Consider the following 18,904-nt stretch of genomic DNA (forward strand, 5'->3'; position numbering starts at 1 on the left):
TTTATTTTCAATTCATGTATTTTTGTTTTACTAGTCAAAATGACAGGAAAAATCTATTTCCCAGCACTAACATTGACTGTTCAAATCGATTGTTTTGTCTCAGCATCCGTCTAAAACTCTGGTTTTTATATTCATGAGATAAATCAGAAGAAAGAAGAAAATATTTTCAGATTTTCTCCTGATATCCGATCATTTTAACACTGATCAACCGATTTTTCATCTTATTAATATGAACTGACAAAAACAAAATAGGTATATTAAAATATTATTTAATTTCAAATTACTATTATAGCAACTCCCCAGTTGGCCATTGAAAAACCTTTTGGTATAAGAAAAACTACACATCAGATTCCTTATACAAGAACACTGAAGCATTCAGCTTTCATTAAATAAAAACTGTAGAAACGTCACTGACACACAAAACAGTTTTTTAAAAAAGGCTGATGACAGCCATGACAGAATATCTCATCTCTGAACTTGATCAACATGATGGATAAATCCGTCCTCAGAGAGAAGAGCTGTGTGTGTGAGTTAAAGAGAGAGTTGAGCCTTTTTCTGCGACCCGTCTGCGGGGGGGAGGTCAACGGTCTTTGGTATGTTGTCATGACAGGTGGGACAGAGCTGGACGAGGGAGCCGCTCCTCTCACGGACGAGGTCAGATGTCAGTCCATGACCTCTCCTGCGTCCCACTTTGTTTTGGGTTCCTGCCACCATTCGGCCAGGAAGGACTCCTCATAGTCTCCCATCCCCTCAAACTCAGCGTCGGGATTCTCCGAGTGAGAGGCGCCTGTTTCTTCTGGACTCACCACGTCCTGAAAGTTAAACACAACACTCAGTCAAGCAAGTATTCCATTCTCTAACCTCCACTCCATCTGGCCAAATTGATACTTTTTCCCTCCAGTGCCTATAAATCTGTCACTTGTGCAGCCGCCTTATTCAGCCTACCCTCTCTCACAGTCCTCCCCCCTCTCTGGTCCAGGCCTTGTGCGAAGCTGGGAGGAGCTGACCTGAGTTAAATAGATGTGGCACAGCCTCAGTGGCCGACACCTCCTAGCCACATACCACACGCTGCTGGCGGAAAACACAGCCCCCCTCTTGCTTTCTCTTCCTTACCACTCTGTCTGCCCCTTTCATCCTTAGGGCCTTTTGTCCTTTTCTTTTCTGCATCCCATAATCAAATAATCTCAAACAGAAGATCTCATTTTGTCTGCTCCTTCAAAGTTAAGGTCTAAACAGGAAATCATATCTACTCCAGCTTGATCAGCCAGTTAAGTCATTAAAGTGTCGGATTACAAAATGTGTTTTCATACCTATGTACCTGTGGGGTCGTCTAGTCATGCAGACAGTTTGGATTTTATCTCCTGAGGTTTTGAGAAGTCTGTCTCTGAACTTCTGGTGCAACCGCAGCATGATAGATGTTGTTTGTGCAGTTGAAAGAAAAAATCCCAGGGATAGAAATCTGGAAACCTCATCATATAAATTTAGAACAGCGATACCACATGGAGTAATTAAAAAGATATGATACACCTCATCATAATCCATCTAGAATGTGTCATTTTTACCTCCACCATGGAGATTATGTTTTATCCACTGACTGTCTACTTCTAACCAGTAATTTGTATATATTGTCATAAAACTATAATCTTTTAAAATCAAGAGTAACTAGCTTCTGTAAAAGATTATGAACTTGAATTTACAAGGTTTTGTCGCTGGTTTTGGTTGTGATTCATAGCTAATGACGGGCAACATTAGCAGACTTTAAAATGCATTGTTCTCTATTCTCTCTATGTTTTACAAAAATCTTTACCAAAATATAACGAATTCTTTCCTGAACCAGACCCCATCCTCAGAACCCGGTCGCACAATGCATATCCGAGCAAATATCATAGGTCAAAGTTCACCAAAGTTGAACTCTCCGAAAAGCATTTGTTTTATTGGCCTTTTCGCTCGCACAGATCGGAGCGGAACGGAAGGCGAAGGTTCAAAAAGATGCACATGAGAACATGAAACCAAACAGAAGAATTTTATATGTAAATTTTGTTTTCGTTTCATGATTGCAACCCCTATTTTTAACCTTCATTTGCCAGAAAAAGTCCCTGAACACAGAAACTCCCGTTTAATAGTAAAATAAACTATTTGACATTGTGTCTGATAACAAAATAAACAGGATTTCTGCTACGTGGTTACTACCCTTCCTGTGTGTTTGCATGTGCAGCAGTAGAAACGCACCTCGTCGTCTGTTTGAAGGTAGTTCAGTGCAAACTCCAGCATCTCCTTCTGTTTGGTCGTCTGGTTAAAATACCTCTGGGCCTCCTGAAAAACAAATGTCACATCAGCTCTCGTGCTGTGGCAGCAGCTTGTAGCAGACACTGACTGCACAGAGCAACAACAACAACAACAGTTTGGCCTGTTTTCATTCCTCCGTCTGGAAGGGTTAAAGTCACTCTAACTGTGGGAACAAATTTTTTTGAAATTGGAGCTACTACATTTATGAGTCAATTTGGCTACAAACAAAGCTGGTGCACTGCAGCTGCTGCCAACTCTCCACAAAGCAATAAGGAACGGTAAAAGTAGTCTGTCTTTATGTGAGTATATGAGTTTCTAATTACCACCCTGAGGTTGTGTTTATGTTCACGCTAAGACCGCTTTATGCTATAGCTGCTCTGCTCTGGTTTAGCATAGCCGGCATAAACCCTCTGTTGCCTCTAAACAATCCTGCTTACGTCAGCTGAGCCTGGTTTAACCATTAAGGACAGAGATGTGCAAAATGGATTAACAGTAAAGATATGGGGCCAATGTTGTAGCACATATTTGCAGATTGTACACGGCAGAGGTGCAGCAAAAATCACATGGAAAATTCTAAGCTAATTGCAAAGCCTGTCTGATGACTTGCATTTATCAATTAATATCTTTGTAGAAATGCGTCTGCACATTTACAGATCCATGCATTATTCTTGCAGATTTCTCTCCATGCACAAATCTCAACACACTTTTAAATTTCACTATAAGTTTACATATTTATATCATGTTTTCAAATCTGATTATGCAAACACGGATTGAGTTACAGTTACACAACTCTACACGCACACAAATAATATTGCCCCCCACATACAGAGGTCCTCACTCACAGGCCGAGGCAGAAAGTCCCGATCCACGAGGCCCCACTGCTCCTGGTAGAAATGATAATAAGCCACGTTCTGCTGCATCACCTGGTCGTTGGGGTCAAACAGAATGTAACTGGCTGCACACGGAGCAGCGTTCTTTACATCATTCACTGTGGAGGAACACAAAATGATCTAAGCCACATAAAGGTATCACACTGACAGCACGCTCTCAAAAACCTGGATCTGAGTCTTGGTGCTTACATTTATAATAAGAAAACTGGAGGTAGTGATACATTGTGGCCACAAACTTCTCCACAAAGAATCCTCCGACGTTGGGCGTCAGGTGTGCCTCACATTTGACCTTACATTTCAGAACATCAGTGTAGAGATCTGAGGGAAGCAGTGAGAAGATTATTTTCTTATGTAAAAGATGCTGAACTGCAGCTAATCTTTTAACTGCTGCTCTACTCACCTGCCAGTGTTGGGTAGAAGTCCTTGTATTCCAAGATCTCATACGAGCCCTCGCAGCCCGCTAAGCAGAGGCTGTATACTTCAAAGTACTGCGTGATGGCCTGCTCCATGTTTCGGGCGCTGCTGCTGAAGTCTCCGCTGTTGTAGAGCGTCACACTCTTCAGAAAAACACTCTGGAAAACAAATAGATGCAATTAAAGAGAATAGTGACGATGGGATGTCTTTAACAGGCAAACCAGAGAAGGAGCAGCAGCAGCGGCTGCATCGAGCAACGAACCTCGTAAGGCTGCTCCTCGTGGTCGATGAGATATTCCTCCACATCAGACAGCGTTTTGTAGTAGTTCATGTTCTTGGACAAGTAGGGGTCAGTCGGGTTCTTCTTCAGGAAGGTGTGGGCGGCCGCCACAGCCTTCTCCACGTTATTGAGCTGTGTAGGAGATAGTGTTAAAATGGATATGGCAGTATTTTAGGTGGATTTATAGAAATATGGAACACTGTCTCTCTTAATGTCTCCTGTCATCTTCATTGATCACAGGACAACATGACCTCTGACCCCTACACCCCCCATATGCAGATGTCAGGGTTCTGGTTCTTACACAATGACAGTGTCACTTTGAAATAAGAGGTGAATGAATTAAACGTTGCAGCTTTGGCCAAAAGGATGAATTTAGTAAAATACAGTCAACTCTCATGAAAGAAGTGATACTGATAATTGCAGATCTTCATGGTCCTAATACAAATACAGTCATTTAATTCCTGTGTGGCTGCTTTAAATCGTATCGTATGATAGGGAGCAGCAGCTGCAGAGCTTTGTTTCACCTTTTAATTTACCAGATCCTATAAACAAGACAAAAATTTACAGACTCCTCTAATTTAAAGGTTTCAGACAACATACCTTGTGATGAGAGTCAGTAACACACCCACGTTTTAAAGGATCAAAACGGTCAGAGTTAAGGGATTTCTCAAGTGGGCAATTCTCTTTTAACACATCAATAGGATGACTCTTCTTGATGCTAGAATAACCTGGAGTTTGTACCTCCCTGGACCGGGTTTGGCCCAAAACCAAAACCTATTTTACGCTCAAGTTTATAACAAAACAAAACCAGCGTATTTGCCTCGTAGGCACAGCTGCTCCTCATCTCTGTGCCTGTGATGGAGAAGAATAAGGGGATTGTTTCAGGGGAACACTGAAAGAGACGTGGCACATGCTCAACTACCGCTCGGTCAGCAGGGGGGCGCAACAAAGCAGCCGTGGATTTAACCTCCACAGGTCGCCCACTTGAAATGTTCCTCTCGGTGAGACAAAGTGGATGTGAATGGATGGAACTGCTGAGGACACTTTGGCTGAGAGATTGTGCCCTTTACGCACAGATGCAGTGACGTAAAATGCGCATTAACACTATGCTCCAATGCTTTATCACATTGAAAATAGTTCATAACTGGAAAATCACTCTCTTATAAGTAAAACAATAACTTTATTCGCGTACATTTCAATCACACCATGACTATACCTATGAGTGTGTCATGGGTTTACAGTTACAATGTCATATTTTATTGTTTTAAGTCGTTTTGGAGTAACCTCTGATTTCAGTGTCTGGGCCTACATTTACCTCGCGCTTTAGTTTTGTGCACAACCCTGCACATATTTGGATCTCACCTGGAAGTACGCGTACTGTATGTATCGATACGGAATCCTCTGGTCGAAAGTTTCCAATAAATCCCTTCGTGGATACGCGAGTTTAAACACTGGAAACCCCGCCTTGCACTTCTTCAGGCACGCAGCTCTCAGGAGGATGTGGCGCACGACGCGCAGGCTGTTGTCTGCGAACAGAGTGTCGTTGTCCCGGCTCACCGAGCTGCAGTTGCGGCTGCAGAACGTCTCGCTGTCCCGCAGCAGCCGGTGGAGCCGCAGGCTGAGCTCCAGGAACTTGACGCTCTCTCCCCAGTTCTGCGCCCCGTACTGCTCCAGCGCGTATCCGTACGCAGAGTCCAGAGGCATGATGTCCTTCTGGGGGAAACTTTTAAAGCTGTACTTCTCATACTGAGCCTCCGCCAGCGCCGGGAGGAGAAGGGCCAGGCACAAGCTTCTCAGGAGCATCGTCACCTCCACCGGCTCCGGCAGACAGGAGACTGGTTGTTGTTTTGAATGGATCAGGAGGCTTCCTCTGTCTTCACCAGGCTCTGCTCATGTCTGCCTGCACGTAGGCTGTGAAAGCTGTGGTGAGCTGGACGCACAAAACAACACACTTTGGACACGACTGTCAAAATAAAAGACACAGTCGTTTACGCATTTGATTGCTTTTATCTTGTCAATATTGATATTACTATTCTTATGTTGCTTATGTTGCAAATTAATGTGTTTACATCTTATGCTTAAATTATTATACATTATGTGTTCATTTATGATGTATTGTAGGTGTAGGTGGCTGAACCAAATGTATTTTTCTTATTGTTGTTGTTTATTATTATTATTATTATTTAGAAATGAACTGAATCACAGGGAACATCATGTCACGTGAACATTTGTTTTTCTTGCATCAGTGAAAAGCATTACCAGGGATTTGTTTGACCAAAGGAAATACATACATTTGTGCTAAATACATCATGTGTGCTAAAATATATTGATACTAATCATCAACCAATGTATTTGTACATATAGTAGCCTCGACTTAATGGACTTTGAAAACAATAATTTGCACATTTAAGGGTTAAAGATCATGTTGCTTCTCTGGTTTATCATGATTGTGCATTTAATTATGTTGTTTCTGTATATATTAGACGAACAAAGCTATAACATCAAGCAAATTTCAGTATTTTTCATATATAGAAAAAAAAATTTGAATGGTGCAACTGTGCAAGTTAATTGTTATCTGCAGCTTCAGCTGTCAGTCAACACCGTCTGACTATTACTTTGAAGTCACAAGCCTGTACTTCCGGTATTAATGGTGTTCACTCTGGTTTTCTTGACAGAAACGTCACCGTGAGTTCAGACTTCAAGAGGTCCAGTTTCTCCTCAGTGTTTTCCATCGTCGTTATTCCTGTCTGATCTAATTCTTGTCATCGTTTGTATTCATGACTGTTTGACTCCAGCTCTCAAACTGGAAATAGAACTTGCATTAAATTCACTGGATGTGTGAAGAACTCATGTTTTTTCAACCTGGTTAGAATTTGCACCGACATTCCAAGGACTTGTGACAAGCTGAGACTTGGCTTTTTCATCACTTCTGGGCAAATCTAATATCTAATCCCTGACTCTGCACATTTCGTATCTATGTGGCATGGCTCTGATGGTGGCCTCTTCTGAAAAGATGTTTTATAGGATATCAGAGTTGCACATGAGGAATAGAAAGAGGATTCGTGTATGAGAGACTGACACTGAAAGGATCACTTCAGATGATGGTGAGACACATTATGATTCTCATACGTGAGTGAAATCATGGGTCCAGGCCTGTAGCCCAGGCTTTACACGTTTGCAGAATTCCATTAGAAAGTGGGTGGGGGCCCAGGGGCCACTCCTCCTCCTCCTCCTCATCTTCCTCCTCCTTCTCCTGCTCCTGCTGCAGCTCTGTGGACTACATGACCCAAGAGAGGCGGAACAAGGCCGGAAGTTCAGTCCTTTTCTCGTTCAAAATAAAAGCACAATAAAAATAGATAGATGAACTTTATTGATCCCAGTTGGAAAATTGTTGCGTCACAGCAGCAGTTCAACATTCACAGAGAGTAAGACACAAAAGACAAGGTGCAAAATTGCAGTAATTGACATGATTAAATATAAATATAACTAAATGTGGTAAATGGGTATGAATATAATATGAGCATAAAGAATAAATACTTGACAGTTACTGCAGCAAAGAAAAAGTAATTTCTATTAAAGGTACAGTGTGTAGAATTTAGTGATATCTAGATGTTAAGTTGCATGTTGCAGCTGAACACCCCTCACCTCACCCTCCCCTTCCAAACATGAAAAACAACCTGTGGAATCCTTCAGTTGTCATAAAAACTCAAAAGGTGTTTAGTTTTTGCAGTCTGGGCTAATGTAAAAAACATGGAGGCCTCCGTAGAGAGGACCCCCTCAATGTAAATATAAAGTATTTAGATATGAGGGGTCTTTTCTGGGGTAAAGAAAACTACAATTCATACAATTTAGATGAAACGAACTAGTGAAAACATCATGAGGATTATTCTACATTAAATTTCTGCCAATTGTTCCCTTTCACCTAAATCTTACACACTGGACCTTTACGTACCATCAGAAAAAGTTGTACTTGTAAGTTTACACAGGGTCAACTGTACAATACAAAGGGCTGGATGAGAGGAACAGGTCAGCTGAGCAATGCCATAAGAGCAAAATCACAGAGAATTCAAAGTAAGGAAAAGTTTAAATTTAAATAAATATAAAAGAGTTCAATATAGAAAAAATGTGGGAATTGTTGGGTTTCTCTTAAAATTGAACTGAATTTAATATCTTTTATTCTGATTGATACATTTTTTTGCCATGGATTTTGTGAAGCCCTTTGTAAGTGTTATATAAAGTTATAATTATTATTATTAAAAAAACCTAATAATTGTTCTGCTGCTCAATGCTGAGAGTTTATACTGCATAGCCTGACAAAATTGAATTTGTTTGACATATTCTGTTCCATTCAAGAGTGCAACTTCTTTGTGCCCCTGAAAATATTTCACTTGCCACCACAATAAATAGTCATATTTTGAACCACTGAAATTTGTGAAAAAAAATCCTATTCCCTTAATTGGAACTTCTGTGATACTAATCGTTTATTGCAACTTCCATACATTCTTGCTTTATTATTAATTGTTGATGCATTTAATTCTTTGTTATACTCGGTTTTTTATTTTAGTTTATGCTTAATTTATGTATAATATACATAGTATTTGGTGTTATCTTTTATGTTTTATTCATGCATTTCCTTGGCTCAATTTCCCAGTATGGGATCAAGAGATTTTATCTTATAAAATCTTCTTTAATTTTTGTGGCATTTTAAACACTACAATAATCTTTTTATACATATTTTCCTAAGCTACATAAAAGAATGGCTTTTATTTTGTAACCGGTAACCAGAAGTACTTTATCTTTTTCCAGCGCACTTCACTTAAGACGAACGTCCCAAAACTGGTTCCTCTCTCTGCACTTCAGCCTCATCCCCCTCGCTGGCAGACGAGCCCTGAGCCGTGCGAGCTTCCGCAGCCACCGTCACTTTTTCCGTATGGATCTGATCAGACCCTCGGTGTTGTTCCTCCTCCACGTCGTCTCTGTGAACTGCAGCCCTGAGATATTAGTGGACGTTGTAGTGGATCGGTACTACATTCCCCGGGTTTGTCCTAGGGAGGTTGAAACAGAGGATTTCATCCGTTATCACTTTAACGGCACTTTATTTGCGGACGGGAAGAAGTTTGACTCCAGGTGAGAATGCGTCATTTAATACAACTCAGTACAGAATTCTTTCATTAATAATTTTAAACTTGCTCTGCGTGTTTTTTTTCGATGAATGTTTGAATTCAGGAGCAGTAACTGTAACGCTTCAAAGGAACATCAAAGCAACTAAATAACGCAAAAGTACCGCTTCAGTTTCATGTATTGATATGAACTGTCACTCTTACAGAAATAGTTTCCAGTGCAAATTAAAATGCACAGTATAGAATTTCGTCAAGCGTCATGGATGAACAAGCTGCGGTAAACACAGGCATGCTCAGCCTTAAAACTGTGATGGATGTAAGTTCAGACACAATTCACTGCAGCTGAGATAACAGCTGCAGACGTGTCAGAAACATGGATTCATTTATCTGTGACAGTACTACTATACATCAGTCCAACCTGATGTCACCTAAGATTAACATAAATGCTTGACTTTGGTTTTGTTCACAAATTAATTGTGGGTAGTTTTGTTAAGATTGTAGAAATGTGTGACCTAGTGACAAACAAGCCTCTACATGTGGTGTTTTGGGGAGCTTATGCTCAGGGCGAGTCAAAATTCGAATACCAGTATATCTGCTGATATATATAAGAATTGCATGATTGCATAACAAAATGTTGTTATCAAACCCTTATGACAAAGAAATGTAATTGATGCTTGACATTTTACAGTTTAACAATAATAAATAAATTAAAAAAACTTAATTCAACCAAATATACAGAACTGTAATTTTTTAAGTAAACTATAACCACAGCATTGTTTATTCTGTACAATACAAGTTTTCATGTCTGTGAAATACCCCTAAAAACAATTGTCCTAATATCAAGTTGACCTAGAGCTTGTATTAAAACTCACCAGCTGATGGGACCAAGGATCTGAAGTATCTGTTAGATTGTTTTCCCCCTAAGGAAGGTGAACCTCCTCCCTGATGAAAGGACACAAAACTCTGGGTTAAGTGTGTGTTGAGTGGCCTTTCCTGTCTGGCACAAACTGTATAAACATGGCCGAGGTTATTCAAGTTCATGCTGATTCTGTTCTGACTCAATAAAAGATGTATAAAGGATTTTCAGGAGCGATCTTTAGACATCAAATCCCCTCAAGTTATGAGATGTGGTTGGTGTGGATGGAACATTGGATGCTGACTTAAAGGTTATATAAAAAGTTCTTGGCATCATGTCATTGAGCCAGAAGAACAACGATTGCAGTCTTTTTTCCCAGGATTCAAACTGTTTTGATATTTCTACCTTACATTGTTTCTCACCAACCTCTCCCTTTACCATCCACAGTCATGACCGAGGCAAAGCCTTCATCAGCCAGGTCGGCCTGGGCAGACTCATCACAGGGATGGACCGCGGCCTTCAGGGCATGTGCGTCAACGAACGCAGGAAAATCACAATCCCCCCGCACCTGGCCTTTGGGAGTGTAGGAACAGGTGGGACATAGACGACTGCAGATGCCGTCGCTGCACTTTCCTGTTGACCTTTACCTGTTCTAATGACGATCTGCGCTTGCTTGTCTTGACAGGTGGTGTAATCCCTGCTGATGCTGTGTTGGTGTATGACGTTCTTCTGCTGGACATATGGAACACTGAGGACAAGGTCGTGATCCGCACCCTCCACAAACCCGCGAGCTGCAACCGCACAACTGTGGCATCCGACTTTGTCCGTTACCACTATAACGGCACCCTGCTGTCCGGTGAGGCCTTTGACTCCAGGTGAGACCAAACACGTCTTGCGCTAACAGTTACGTCCTGTCAGCGTCTGTGCTTTTCTCAACAACTTTGACCTGTGTTTGATCCAGTTACTCGAGGAATACAACCTATGACACCTACTTAGGACAGGGCGACCTCATCACAGGTATGGAGGAGGGTCTCCTGGGCATGTGTGTTGCTGAGAGACGGCTCATCATCGTCCCACCCTTCCTGGCGTATGGAGAGAACGGCTCGGGTACTAAATAATGATATTAAATATTGCTGTGGCTTGTGTCTGAACATCTTTATTTAACCTTCTAAGAATCATTTTAGAGGCCATACTAATCTGTTAAAGTACTGCTTTTGATTTTAGATGTTTACATTTACATACAATAACTACAATTTTGAATTAATTCATGTTTCAACAGACTTTGACAAGGATCTGGCTTTTGCACATGTTGGGTGGTAATGGTGGATTCAAAGCCTTCTTAAAGCAACACTATACAACTTTTTAGCCTGAAAAAAGCAGCTTCAAATGAGTGTGATCAGGTAAGATCTCCTGCAGGAAGTGTGTGACTGACAGTCACAGCAGCAAGTTCAAGAGTAATGCTGAACATTAGATCAGTTAAAAAGACTGGGAAGTCGTTAAACACCATCGTAAAAAATCCAAAATTCTGAACAGAGTTTGGTGTATTTTTTTTACAGCGGCACCACTTCTGGTTCAAGATGTCGGGGATCATAAGGAATATCCTCCATCAGCTCAGTGAGTGTAACCACGTAGTTAGAGTTAATGAAGCCGACACGGAGCTCTACAGAATTAATAACTGTGTGGCTGCATGTGTCGCTGTTGCTCTGTAAAAGTTGCACAGTGTTGCTTTAATCATAAGTAATATGAAAGGCCAAAGTTCTGTAATATACTTTTAAAGAAGCTGTGGGTTTGGCACATTTTGGCTGATTAACCACAGTCAAATAAATGTTTAAATTCTGCTCTTCATCATCCAAAGCACACTGGACACTGATTGATTCTCCTTCCTCTGACGCAGCCACTCGTTTCACTTCATCTTTGTACAGCTATTTTAAGCATATTTGACAAGTACAGACCTGCAGCTCTTTGCTTTGTTTTGCCCTAACAGGAATTGCGGTGCCCCCCCAGGCCACGCTGGTGTTTGAGGTGCTGCTGGTTGACTTGTTCAACCCCAAGGACGACCTGATAGTGGAGGTGAAGGAGGTGCCTGTGGCCTGTACCCGCAGGACGGTGAAGGGCGATTACATCCGCTACCACTACAACGGCACCTTCCAGGACGGCACGGCCTTCGACTCCAGGTAAACCAGCTGGGATTTCTCTGCTGTCAGAAAGCGATGGAGGCGTAAGTAAAAATGAAAGCTTACTGTCACTCTTCTCGTGGCAGCTACCAGAGGAACAGCACTTATAACACGTACGTTGGGATGGGATATGTGATCCGAGGGATGGACAAAGCACTGCAGGGGCTGTGCATGGGAGAGAAACGGAGGATAACAGTTCCTCCTCACATGGCGTACGGCGAAGATGGAGTTGGTGAGTTTGATGCAGGATTTCAGACTGGAACAACAAACCACTGATATAGGTTTGTAACACTGCCCTGTTTATTTATTTATTCCTCTGCCTGTAGGAGACCTGATCCCTGGCTCTGCCGTGCTGGTCTTTGAAATTCACGTCATCGATTTCCACAATCCCAAAGACCTGGTTAAGATTAAAGTTACCCACAAGCCTCGGGACTGCAATGTGATGACTGAAACTGACGACCTGATTCAGTATCGTTACAACTGCTCCCTGATGGACGGCACCCTGCTGTACTCCTCGTGAGACCCCTCTGCTGTTCACTCTGCTACACTGCATCCTCCTTCGCCTGGTTCATGCATGTAATCATTGCTGGCTCCCTTGTCTGCCCATTTCAGTGGCTTCAGAACTTCAAATATCATACGTATCCATGGCAACAGCACGTAGGCTTGCATGACTCAAGGTTTTGATACGTGGGAAAGTTTTTATATTTAGTTTTAATGTGGAAATCATTGGTAACATGTTACACGTCACTTTCCAGGGATCAGTACGACTCACCTTCCACCACGACTCTCGGAGCAAGCAAGGTGATTCTTGGTCTGGAGGAAGGTTTGAGTGGCATGTGCGTGGGTGAAAGGAGGGAGGTGGTCATTCCTCCCCACTGGGGGCACGGTGAAGATGGAGGTCAGTCATTGGATCTGTGTAGATCACACCCTGCACACACATTTGCTTTTCACCCTGAGTCTCAGTTTCTATCCTCTGTCTTGTGGTCTCCAGCCGGAGGAGTCCCCAGGAGCGCTGTGCTCTTCTTTGAGCTGGAGCTGGTGGAGCTGCAGAAAGGAGTGCCCGAGGGCTACATGTTCGTGTGGCTAGGAGACGGGCCCGACCCCCTCTTTCCTGCTATGGACCTCAACGGTGACAAAGAGGTCCCTCTAGAGGAGGTACGCAGACAAGCAAGGTTCAGTCTAACAATTTAAATGCTGAATTTACCCTCAATAGGTATCAGCAGACAACAAATTATTTTAACAAACAGATAAATAATTCTCACTCTCATTTTCTCCAGTTCACATCCTTCATTATGATACAAGTTAAAGAGGGCAAGGGTCGACTCCGACCAGGGGTCGACACGGCCAGCATCATTAAGGACATGTTCAACAACCAGGACCGAAACTCAGATGGGAAGATCGTAGAAGACGAGCTGAATGAGCAGGTGGAGGAACAAGTGAGACGAGATGAGCTTTAAAAGGAACATTCAGTATTTTGAGTGGTGGTAAGAGGCCTGGGGTCACACTGTTGTCTTGGCAGCTGTTGTGCCGTTGTTTTTAAGGATGTTTCGGATTATGAAACACTTTTCATCCTTAAGGCGGACAAAGTTTGCTTTAATTGATTCTCGTTAAACACATGAATGACATCTCACAGCTACTGCAGCAGAACCACATTCACAGCACGAGAAAATATTTAGAGTTTACAGCGTCAGTATGTCACGCTCATGACAGATGTATTTAAAAATGTGAAAGACATAAATATCTATAAAGAAAATGTCCTACTTTACTTTCAAAACTACCCAACAAACATTTGGGAGGGGCAAAACTTTTAAGTAAATTTGTAGCCAGTATTGTGCCTATCATTTCCTTGATATAAAAATGATTAAAACCACTGGTTGTACAGGTTGTTTGGAAACTTGTTGCTAGTTTGTATAGTAATAGAAATTGTAAAATAGACATTTATATTACAGATTGCCTTGTGGAACATAAAATAAACAGTTTTATAAAAAACAAAAGACAGCTTTCTTCTTTCCACTCACCCTGTTCATGCACCGGTGAATCAGTTCAATCTTGTAGCCTCTTAAGAAAACATGAAACCGAAACAGATGAAATTACATTTTATTTCAAACAAATGAGTTTAGACAAAATAACGGAAGAGTTGTGGCACAAATGACAGAAAAACAAAGTCTGTCTTTGTTGACTGTTGTGTTCTCGACTCTAGAATGTTAAAAAGGTTTTACAAAACTTTTTGTTGGAGTGCAAAAAGGTGTCCTTTCTTTACAGTTTAAAGATGAAATCATGTGCAGCCAAAAACGACTAAAAATGTTTAATGCTTTTGTGGAGGTAGCAGTTCTCACAAATAATTGTTGAGTTCAGACATTAAATATTATAAAATCTGGATATTTCAGCTCCCCTATAATAATATCATAGTGAACCATGTGCCAGCACTGTGGTGTCGTTCAGTGTTAAACAATTACAATTACAACCTGTATTGTATATTAGACTATATAACCAGAACCTACAAGACGTGGCTGAGACTAAACATGGAATATTTAAAAAGCATCAAGTTTCAGGTTAAAATGAGCTGAAAATAGTTTTTTTGCAGGAGGCTGGATATCAGTTTCAAGCCAGATGTTTAACACTGTTACTGTGTGCATGTTTTTCTTTCCCTTATTATTTCCTATATGAAAACCAGAAGACAACCAATCGTCCTTCAAACAAGTAGAGAACAGCCCCCATCACCTAACACACACTTAACATGCTGCACAGTGGGTAGACAGTGCCATTCTAGCTTCCACCAAATATTTATAAATAGTATGTTCGAAAAGAAGTATAGGTATAAACATGAGAGGAAAGTCAAAGGACAAGAATATAAAGGGTGACATGCTGTTGTCAGTTGTGGTAAAACTGGATTCATAGAGCAATCTGTGCGTTCCCAGACTCATTCACAAAAGTGTGTTACCTTTAGCAAAGTAAAAAATACTAAAACCATTCTTAGTTGGTTTGTCGATAACATCTGGAGATGGGCTTCTATGTCTTGCAACAGAGAGCCCCCAAAGGCCAGCCAACAATGAACACTCAGTTCTCAGTTCATTTGTTGCCAGTGAGGTAGAGCAGTACGGCGTTAGGGACTTCCAGGGTTTCATCTTTTATCAGCACAATGTCATACGAGTCCAAGTATGACTGCTTCCTCTCCTCCACCTGGAAAACAAACAAGTGTGTATTAGAAAGACTGGTCAAACCCTCTAAAACCCACTAAGATCTGGCTTTAGTCATCAATGGGAATGGATGCTATCGGCATTCACTCACAGGTCAACTGACTCTGCAGTAGATATGGGTTTTAATCTGCTCCGATCGGCAGTGATGGAAACATGACACCTGGGTGAGCGCGCTAATTTGACCAGACAGCGGGGTGAGATAGTGCCTCGGTGCATTCATGACGTCAAACACGGAACATGACACAAAACAGAAAGGCAAACTCTTTTACTGGCAATGCAAAAGGACTAAATCATCTTTGCATGTTTACTTGCGTTTAAAAAAACCTGCATATTCCAGCTAATTTTGGTGAAAAAGGAGGTATATGGCTTCACCATGGTAAAATGTTTCATCAGCTATTTGAGGGTGGACTGGAACATATTCATATGCACTTCATCTAAAGCTGACAGATACAAAATACTGTTTTCCAGTCACTTTGATGAGTGTTTGTGGTTTTTTTATTTACCTTATCATTGAGGAACCCGATCTTGAGGATGTTCTCCATGTCCTGCACCCCGTCAGCCATGGTCAGATCTCCCAGAGAGTCTCCCATCAGCACCACATTAGGCCGTGTCCGCAGCTCCTGGAAGTGGCCGGTGTTGAGCAGAGCGCCTTCCCTTTTATTGTAGATGTGGATCAGCACTCCCTTGAAGGCTTTCAGTACTCCCTGTGTAAGCACACAAATACAAAGTCTCCATCATCCTAGGCCTCATCGTTGCCGTGTGGGGGTTGAATTGTTTGAATGTGGTGTCGCTACTCACACATTCATCGAAGTCCATGTAGTTGGAGAAGACTTTGACGTTGGGGTGGAAGACCCCGGCCTGGCGAATCACCTCCTCCAGGACGTCTCCTATTCCGGCAGAGAAGATGAGCAGAGGGATGCTGTGCTCATGCAGGTGATCAAAGAAGAGCTGGAAGCCGTCCCTGTGAAAACATCAAGTAACTATTACAGTTCAAAAGGTCTTATTATATATTTTTAACTAAAAACTACAAAATGGACTAAGAGGAGGCAAGTTTACTGACCTCAGCATGGCATCAGACTCCCGCACCACAATGGCCAACTTGTCCTTCTTGATCTCCTGCTGTACAAGGAGTTCATGGGCTTTAGTCCACCTGTCAGAGACAAAAGCAGAACAGTTTTATGAAGGCATGAAATTGCAGAAGATTATATTTAAGTTAAAAGTCGTTTTAAGATACTCACCACTCCACCATGAGGGGCAACTTCACCTCTATTGACAGTGAAGAATCTATCTCTATGGGGTAGTATTTGTTGAGCAGATCCTTCAGCTACAGGAGACGTGTAAAGATTCAGAAAACCACTCAAAAAGTGAAGTAATCTTCAGTTGACGATTTCTTGTCATATTATATCACATGTTCAGACATATGATAATGTCCTAAGTACATTGAATTTGTCAGTGGCAACAATGGTGACTTGTTCCAGACAATCTTTTAAAAAATGTAATGCTCAGAAGATTCCTGGCCTTACTGAAAAATCTGCCACTTGAATCAGAAAGATTCAACAGCAAGACTGTTGTAAGGGCAGAGTTTGCCATTCCATCTATCATTCACTAGAGGGCAGTAGAAAATGGTATGACAACAAATTGTCAAAACAAAAATAGTGAGGTATTTTAATGGTATGTATCAGTGATGTAATGCTTAATGTCTAATAATGAAATAATCAAACATGTAAATTAATTATACAATGAATTGATTGTACACATGTATCATTAACAATAGCTTATATTTAATGGTGAAGTGTGTTAGATTTAGGCGAAAGGGGTCTAATGGCAGAAATTGAATACAAGATAGTCTCAGTGATGTTTTCACTAGTGTGTTTCATCTCAGTTGTTTTCTTTACCCTAGAATGGCCCTTTATATTTTAATACTTTATATTACATATTAAATTATTGCAATTTTAATACATTAAGCAATATGTCACTGATACAAATCATTAAAATATCTCACTTGTACTATTGTTTGATAATTGATTTGTTCATATTTAAATACTATTTACATCAGGAGTGGGTCTTCTGTAGGGAGGCTGCCATGTTTTTTACAGAAGCCCAGACTGGACAAACTAAATACATTTCAACTGAAGGCTACCATGAGGTGAGGGGTATCCAGCTGCAATATACAACTTCACCACTAGATTGTTAACCACATGATTCTACACACTGGACATTTAAGCATTAATTTAGAGGAAATTTCCAAAATATAATAGTTTTGGAAAAGTCCTGGAGTGGGGAGTGTTTCACCAACATGCCATTACACAACGAAGCATGACCTGTTCCACTTTTTAAAGACTATATTCTAAAATGGGCTGTTCTATAGGCTGTGTCCTTTATGCAGTAAATTGTATGTTATAAAAACCTTATCTTCTGTGAAACATTGCTCGGTATTGCAACATATGCATGGCTCAATGACACATGTAAACACAACTCTTCAGTTTGTGACACACACATTATAACGTTACATTGATGCCACTACATGTTCCGTGCAAGCTTAGTCCAATCAATAGAAATCCTGCTTCGATCTTACCTGTTTTTTGCAGTCCTCTGAGATAAGCATGCTGTTGTCAAGAATATCTGCAAATAAATCAAACACAGTTCAGCCACACACCAACTTTTGTATGCAAGAAGACCCCCCACCCCCCCCCCCCTAAAACCCACAACTGGACTTACTGTGACACGTAGGGCACCTTTTGCCATTGTGTGCAAACCGTGTTAGGGTCATGTCAAAATCTGAGATCACCTGTGTTTTTCAGACGAAAGATTATATTATAAAAAATGCTTTCATGTTTTCTCTAATGGACAGATTCCTTTTCAGGGAACAGGGTGTGTGTACCTGCACCGTGTTGGAGCCAGCCTTCATCATGGACTCTAGGATCTCCTGCACCCTCTCTGGGTCCCTCATGCACACCGAGGGGTTGGACAACTCCGGGATCTTAATGAGAGAACATGAGACAGTGATTACAAAACGTGTCACATTGGAATTCATTTTTGCATCATGCTAACTGATCAGTCAGGCGTTAGCATCAGACTGACTAGCACACTATTTTAGCTAGCTTACTTCCTGCGTACAATACACTCCCAAGCGCAAAAACACACGACACAATAGTACTTATAATATAATAAATATTTCAGTGTGTTAGCTGTCGCATACAGCTAGCAAACAAAGACAAACCACCTAGCTAACCTCCATACAGTAAGTCAACACACTTTAGCTAGCTGGTAAACATGTACGAGGAGCAGCGTGGTCAATCCTGGATATTCACAGTGACACAGAAACTTTACTGGAGGTTTTTACCATTTTGTTGAGTTGTGTTTTCGATCCGTGAAAGCTTAGTTTGACTGAGAGCTCGTCATCGGCGGTGAGCCCTCGTTGATGTGGAGCCTGTGCCTCAACGGCTAAGCTTCCTTCCCGTACACTCGGGAAAACGTGTGACTCATTGGCAAAATAAAGCGTTAAATAGTCTTGAAAATTATTTTACTACGGATAATTTATAGGTTATGACTTACAAAAAAAATGAAGGCGGCACTTGTTTCGGCACGGACAAAAACGCATTGTATTGACTTCAGTTTGTGTTTTTACTAAAGTTTCCGAGCCAACGAGGAGCACTGGAAGGCAGCACTACTACTTAGATAACTTGA

The 18,904-nt window shown here is 41.3% G+C and overlaps 3 protein-coding genes and 1 long non-coding RNA gene across 5 annotated transcripts; 2 read left to right on the plus strand and 2 right to left on the minus strand.

Moving 5' to 3' along the window:
• Positions 1 to 253: 253 nt before the first annotated feature.
• p3h4 (prolyl 3-hydroxylase family member 4 (inactive)) lies at positions 254 to 5,673 on the minus strand. The gene is made up of 7 exons (XM_020094311.2): positions 5,233 to 5,673; positions 3,853 to 4,002; positions 3,577 to 3,748; positions 3,366 to 3,494; positions 3,129 to 3,274; positions 2,230 to 2,313; positions 254 to 812 (listed from the first exon to the last, which is right to left on the minus strand). The coding sequence occupies exons 1-7, from the start codon at positions 5,671 to 5,673 to the stop codon at positions 663 to 665; spliced, it is 1,272 nt and encodes a 423-aa protein (XP_019949870.1). The 3' UTR covers positions 254 to 662.
• LOC138407636 (uncharacterized) lies at positions 5,665 to 6,716 on the plus strand. The gene is made up of 2 exons (XR_011240969.1): positions 5,665 to 5,795; positions 6,546 to 6,716. It is a non-coding gene; the product is annotated as an uncharacterized lncRNA (long non-coding RNA).
• A 1,766-nt stretch (positions 6,717 to 8,482) lies between these two features.
• On the plus strand, positions 8,483 to 14,067 carry fkbp10a (FKBP prolyl isomerase 10a). Its single transcript, XM_020094294.2, has 10 exons — positions 8,483 to 8,997; positions 10,294 to 10,439; positions 10,532 to 10,721; positions 10,808 to 10,953; positions 11,831 to 12,020; positions 12,107 to 12,252; positions 12,347 to 12,536; positions 12,776 to 12,918; positions 13,012 to 13,175; positions 13,298 to 14,067. Exons 1-10 carry the CDS (start codon positions 8,801 to 8,803, stop codon positions 13,475 to 13,477), a joined length of 1,692 nt encoding a protein of 563 aa, XP_019949853.2. The 5' UTR covers positions 8,483 to 8,800; the 3' UTR covers positions 13,478 to 14,067.
• Positions 14,068 to 14,101: 34 nt separating this feature from the next.
• LOC109634062 (cytosolic 5'-nucleotidase 3-like) lies at positions 14,102 to 18,892 on the minus strand. 2 transcript variants are annotated; one of them, XM_069524392.1, is made up of 10 exons: positions 18,561 to 18,892; positions 18,099 to 18,197; positions 17,936 to 18,005; positions 17,793 to 17,839; positions 16,456 to 16,541; positions 16,278 to 16,367; positions 16,016 to 16,178; positions 15,721 to 15,921; positions 15,309 to 15,390; positions 14,102 to 15,200 (listed from the first exon to the last, which is right to left on the minus strand). In XM_069524392.1, exons 1-9 carry the CDS (start codon positions 18,561 to 18,563, stop codon positions 15,340 to 15,342), a joined length of 810 nt encoding a protein of 269 aa, XP_069380493.1. In that variant the 5' UTR covers positions 18,564 to 18,892; the 3' UTR covers positions 14,102 to 15,200; positions 15,309 to 15,339. The 2 variants fall into 2 exon arrangements, with proteins under 2 accessions (XP_069380493.1, XP_019949885.1); XM_020094326.2 differs by lacking the exon at positions 15,309 to 15,390 and having other exon boundaries at positions 18,561 to 18,884.
• Positions 18,893 to 18,904: the final 12 nt, after the last annotated feature.

The sequence above is a fragment of the Paralichthys olivaceus genome, chromosome 5 (genome assembly GCF_024713975.1).
Source record: "Paralichthys olivaceus isolate ysfri-2021 chromosome 5, ASM2471397v2, whole genome shotgun sequence".
Taxonomy (NCBI): Eukaryota; Metazoa; Chordata; class Actinopteri; order Pleuronectiformes; family Paralichthyidae; genus Paralichthys; species Paralichthys olivaceus.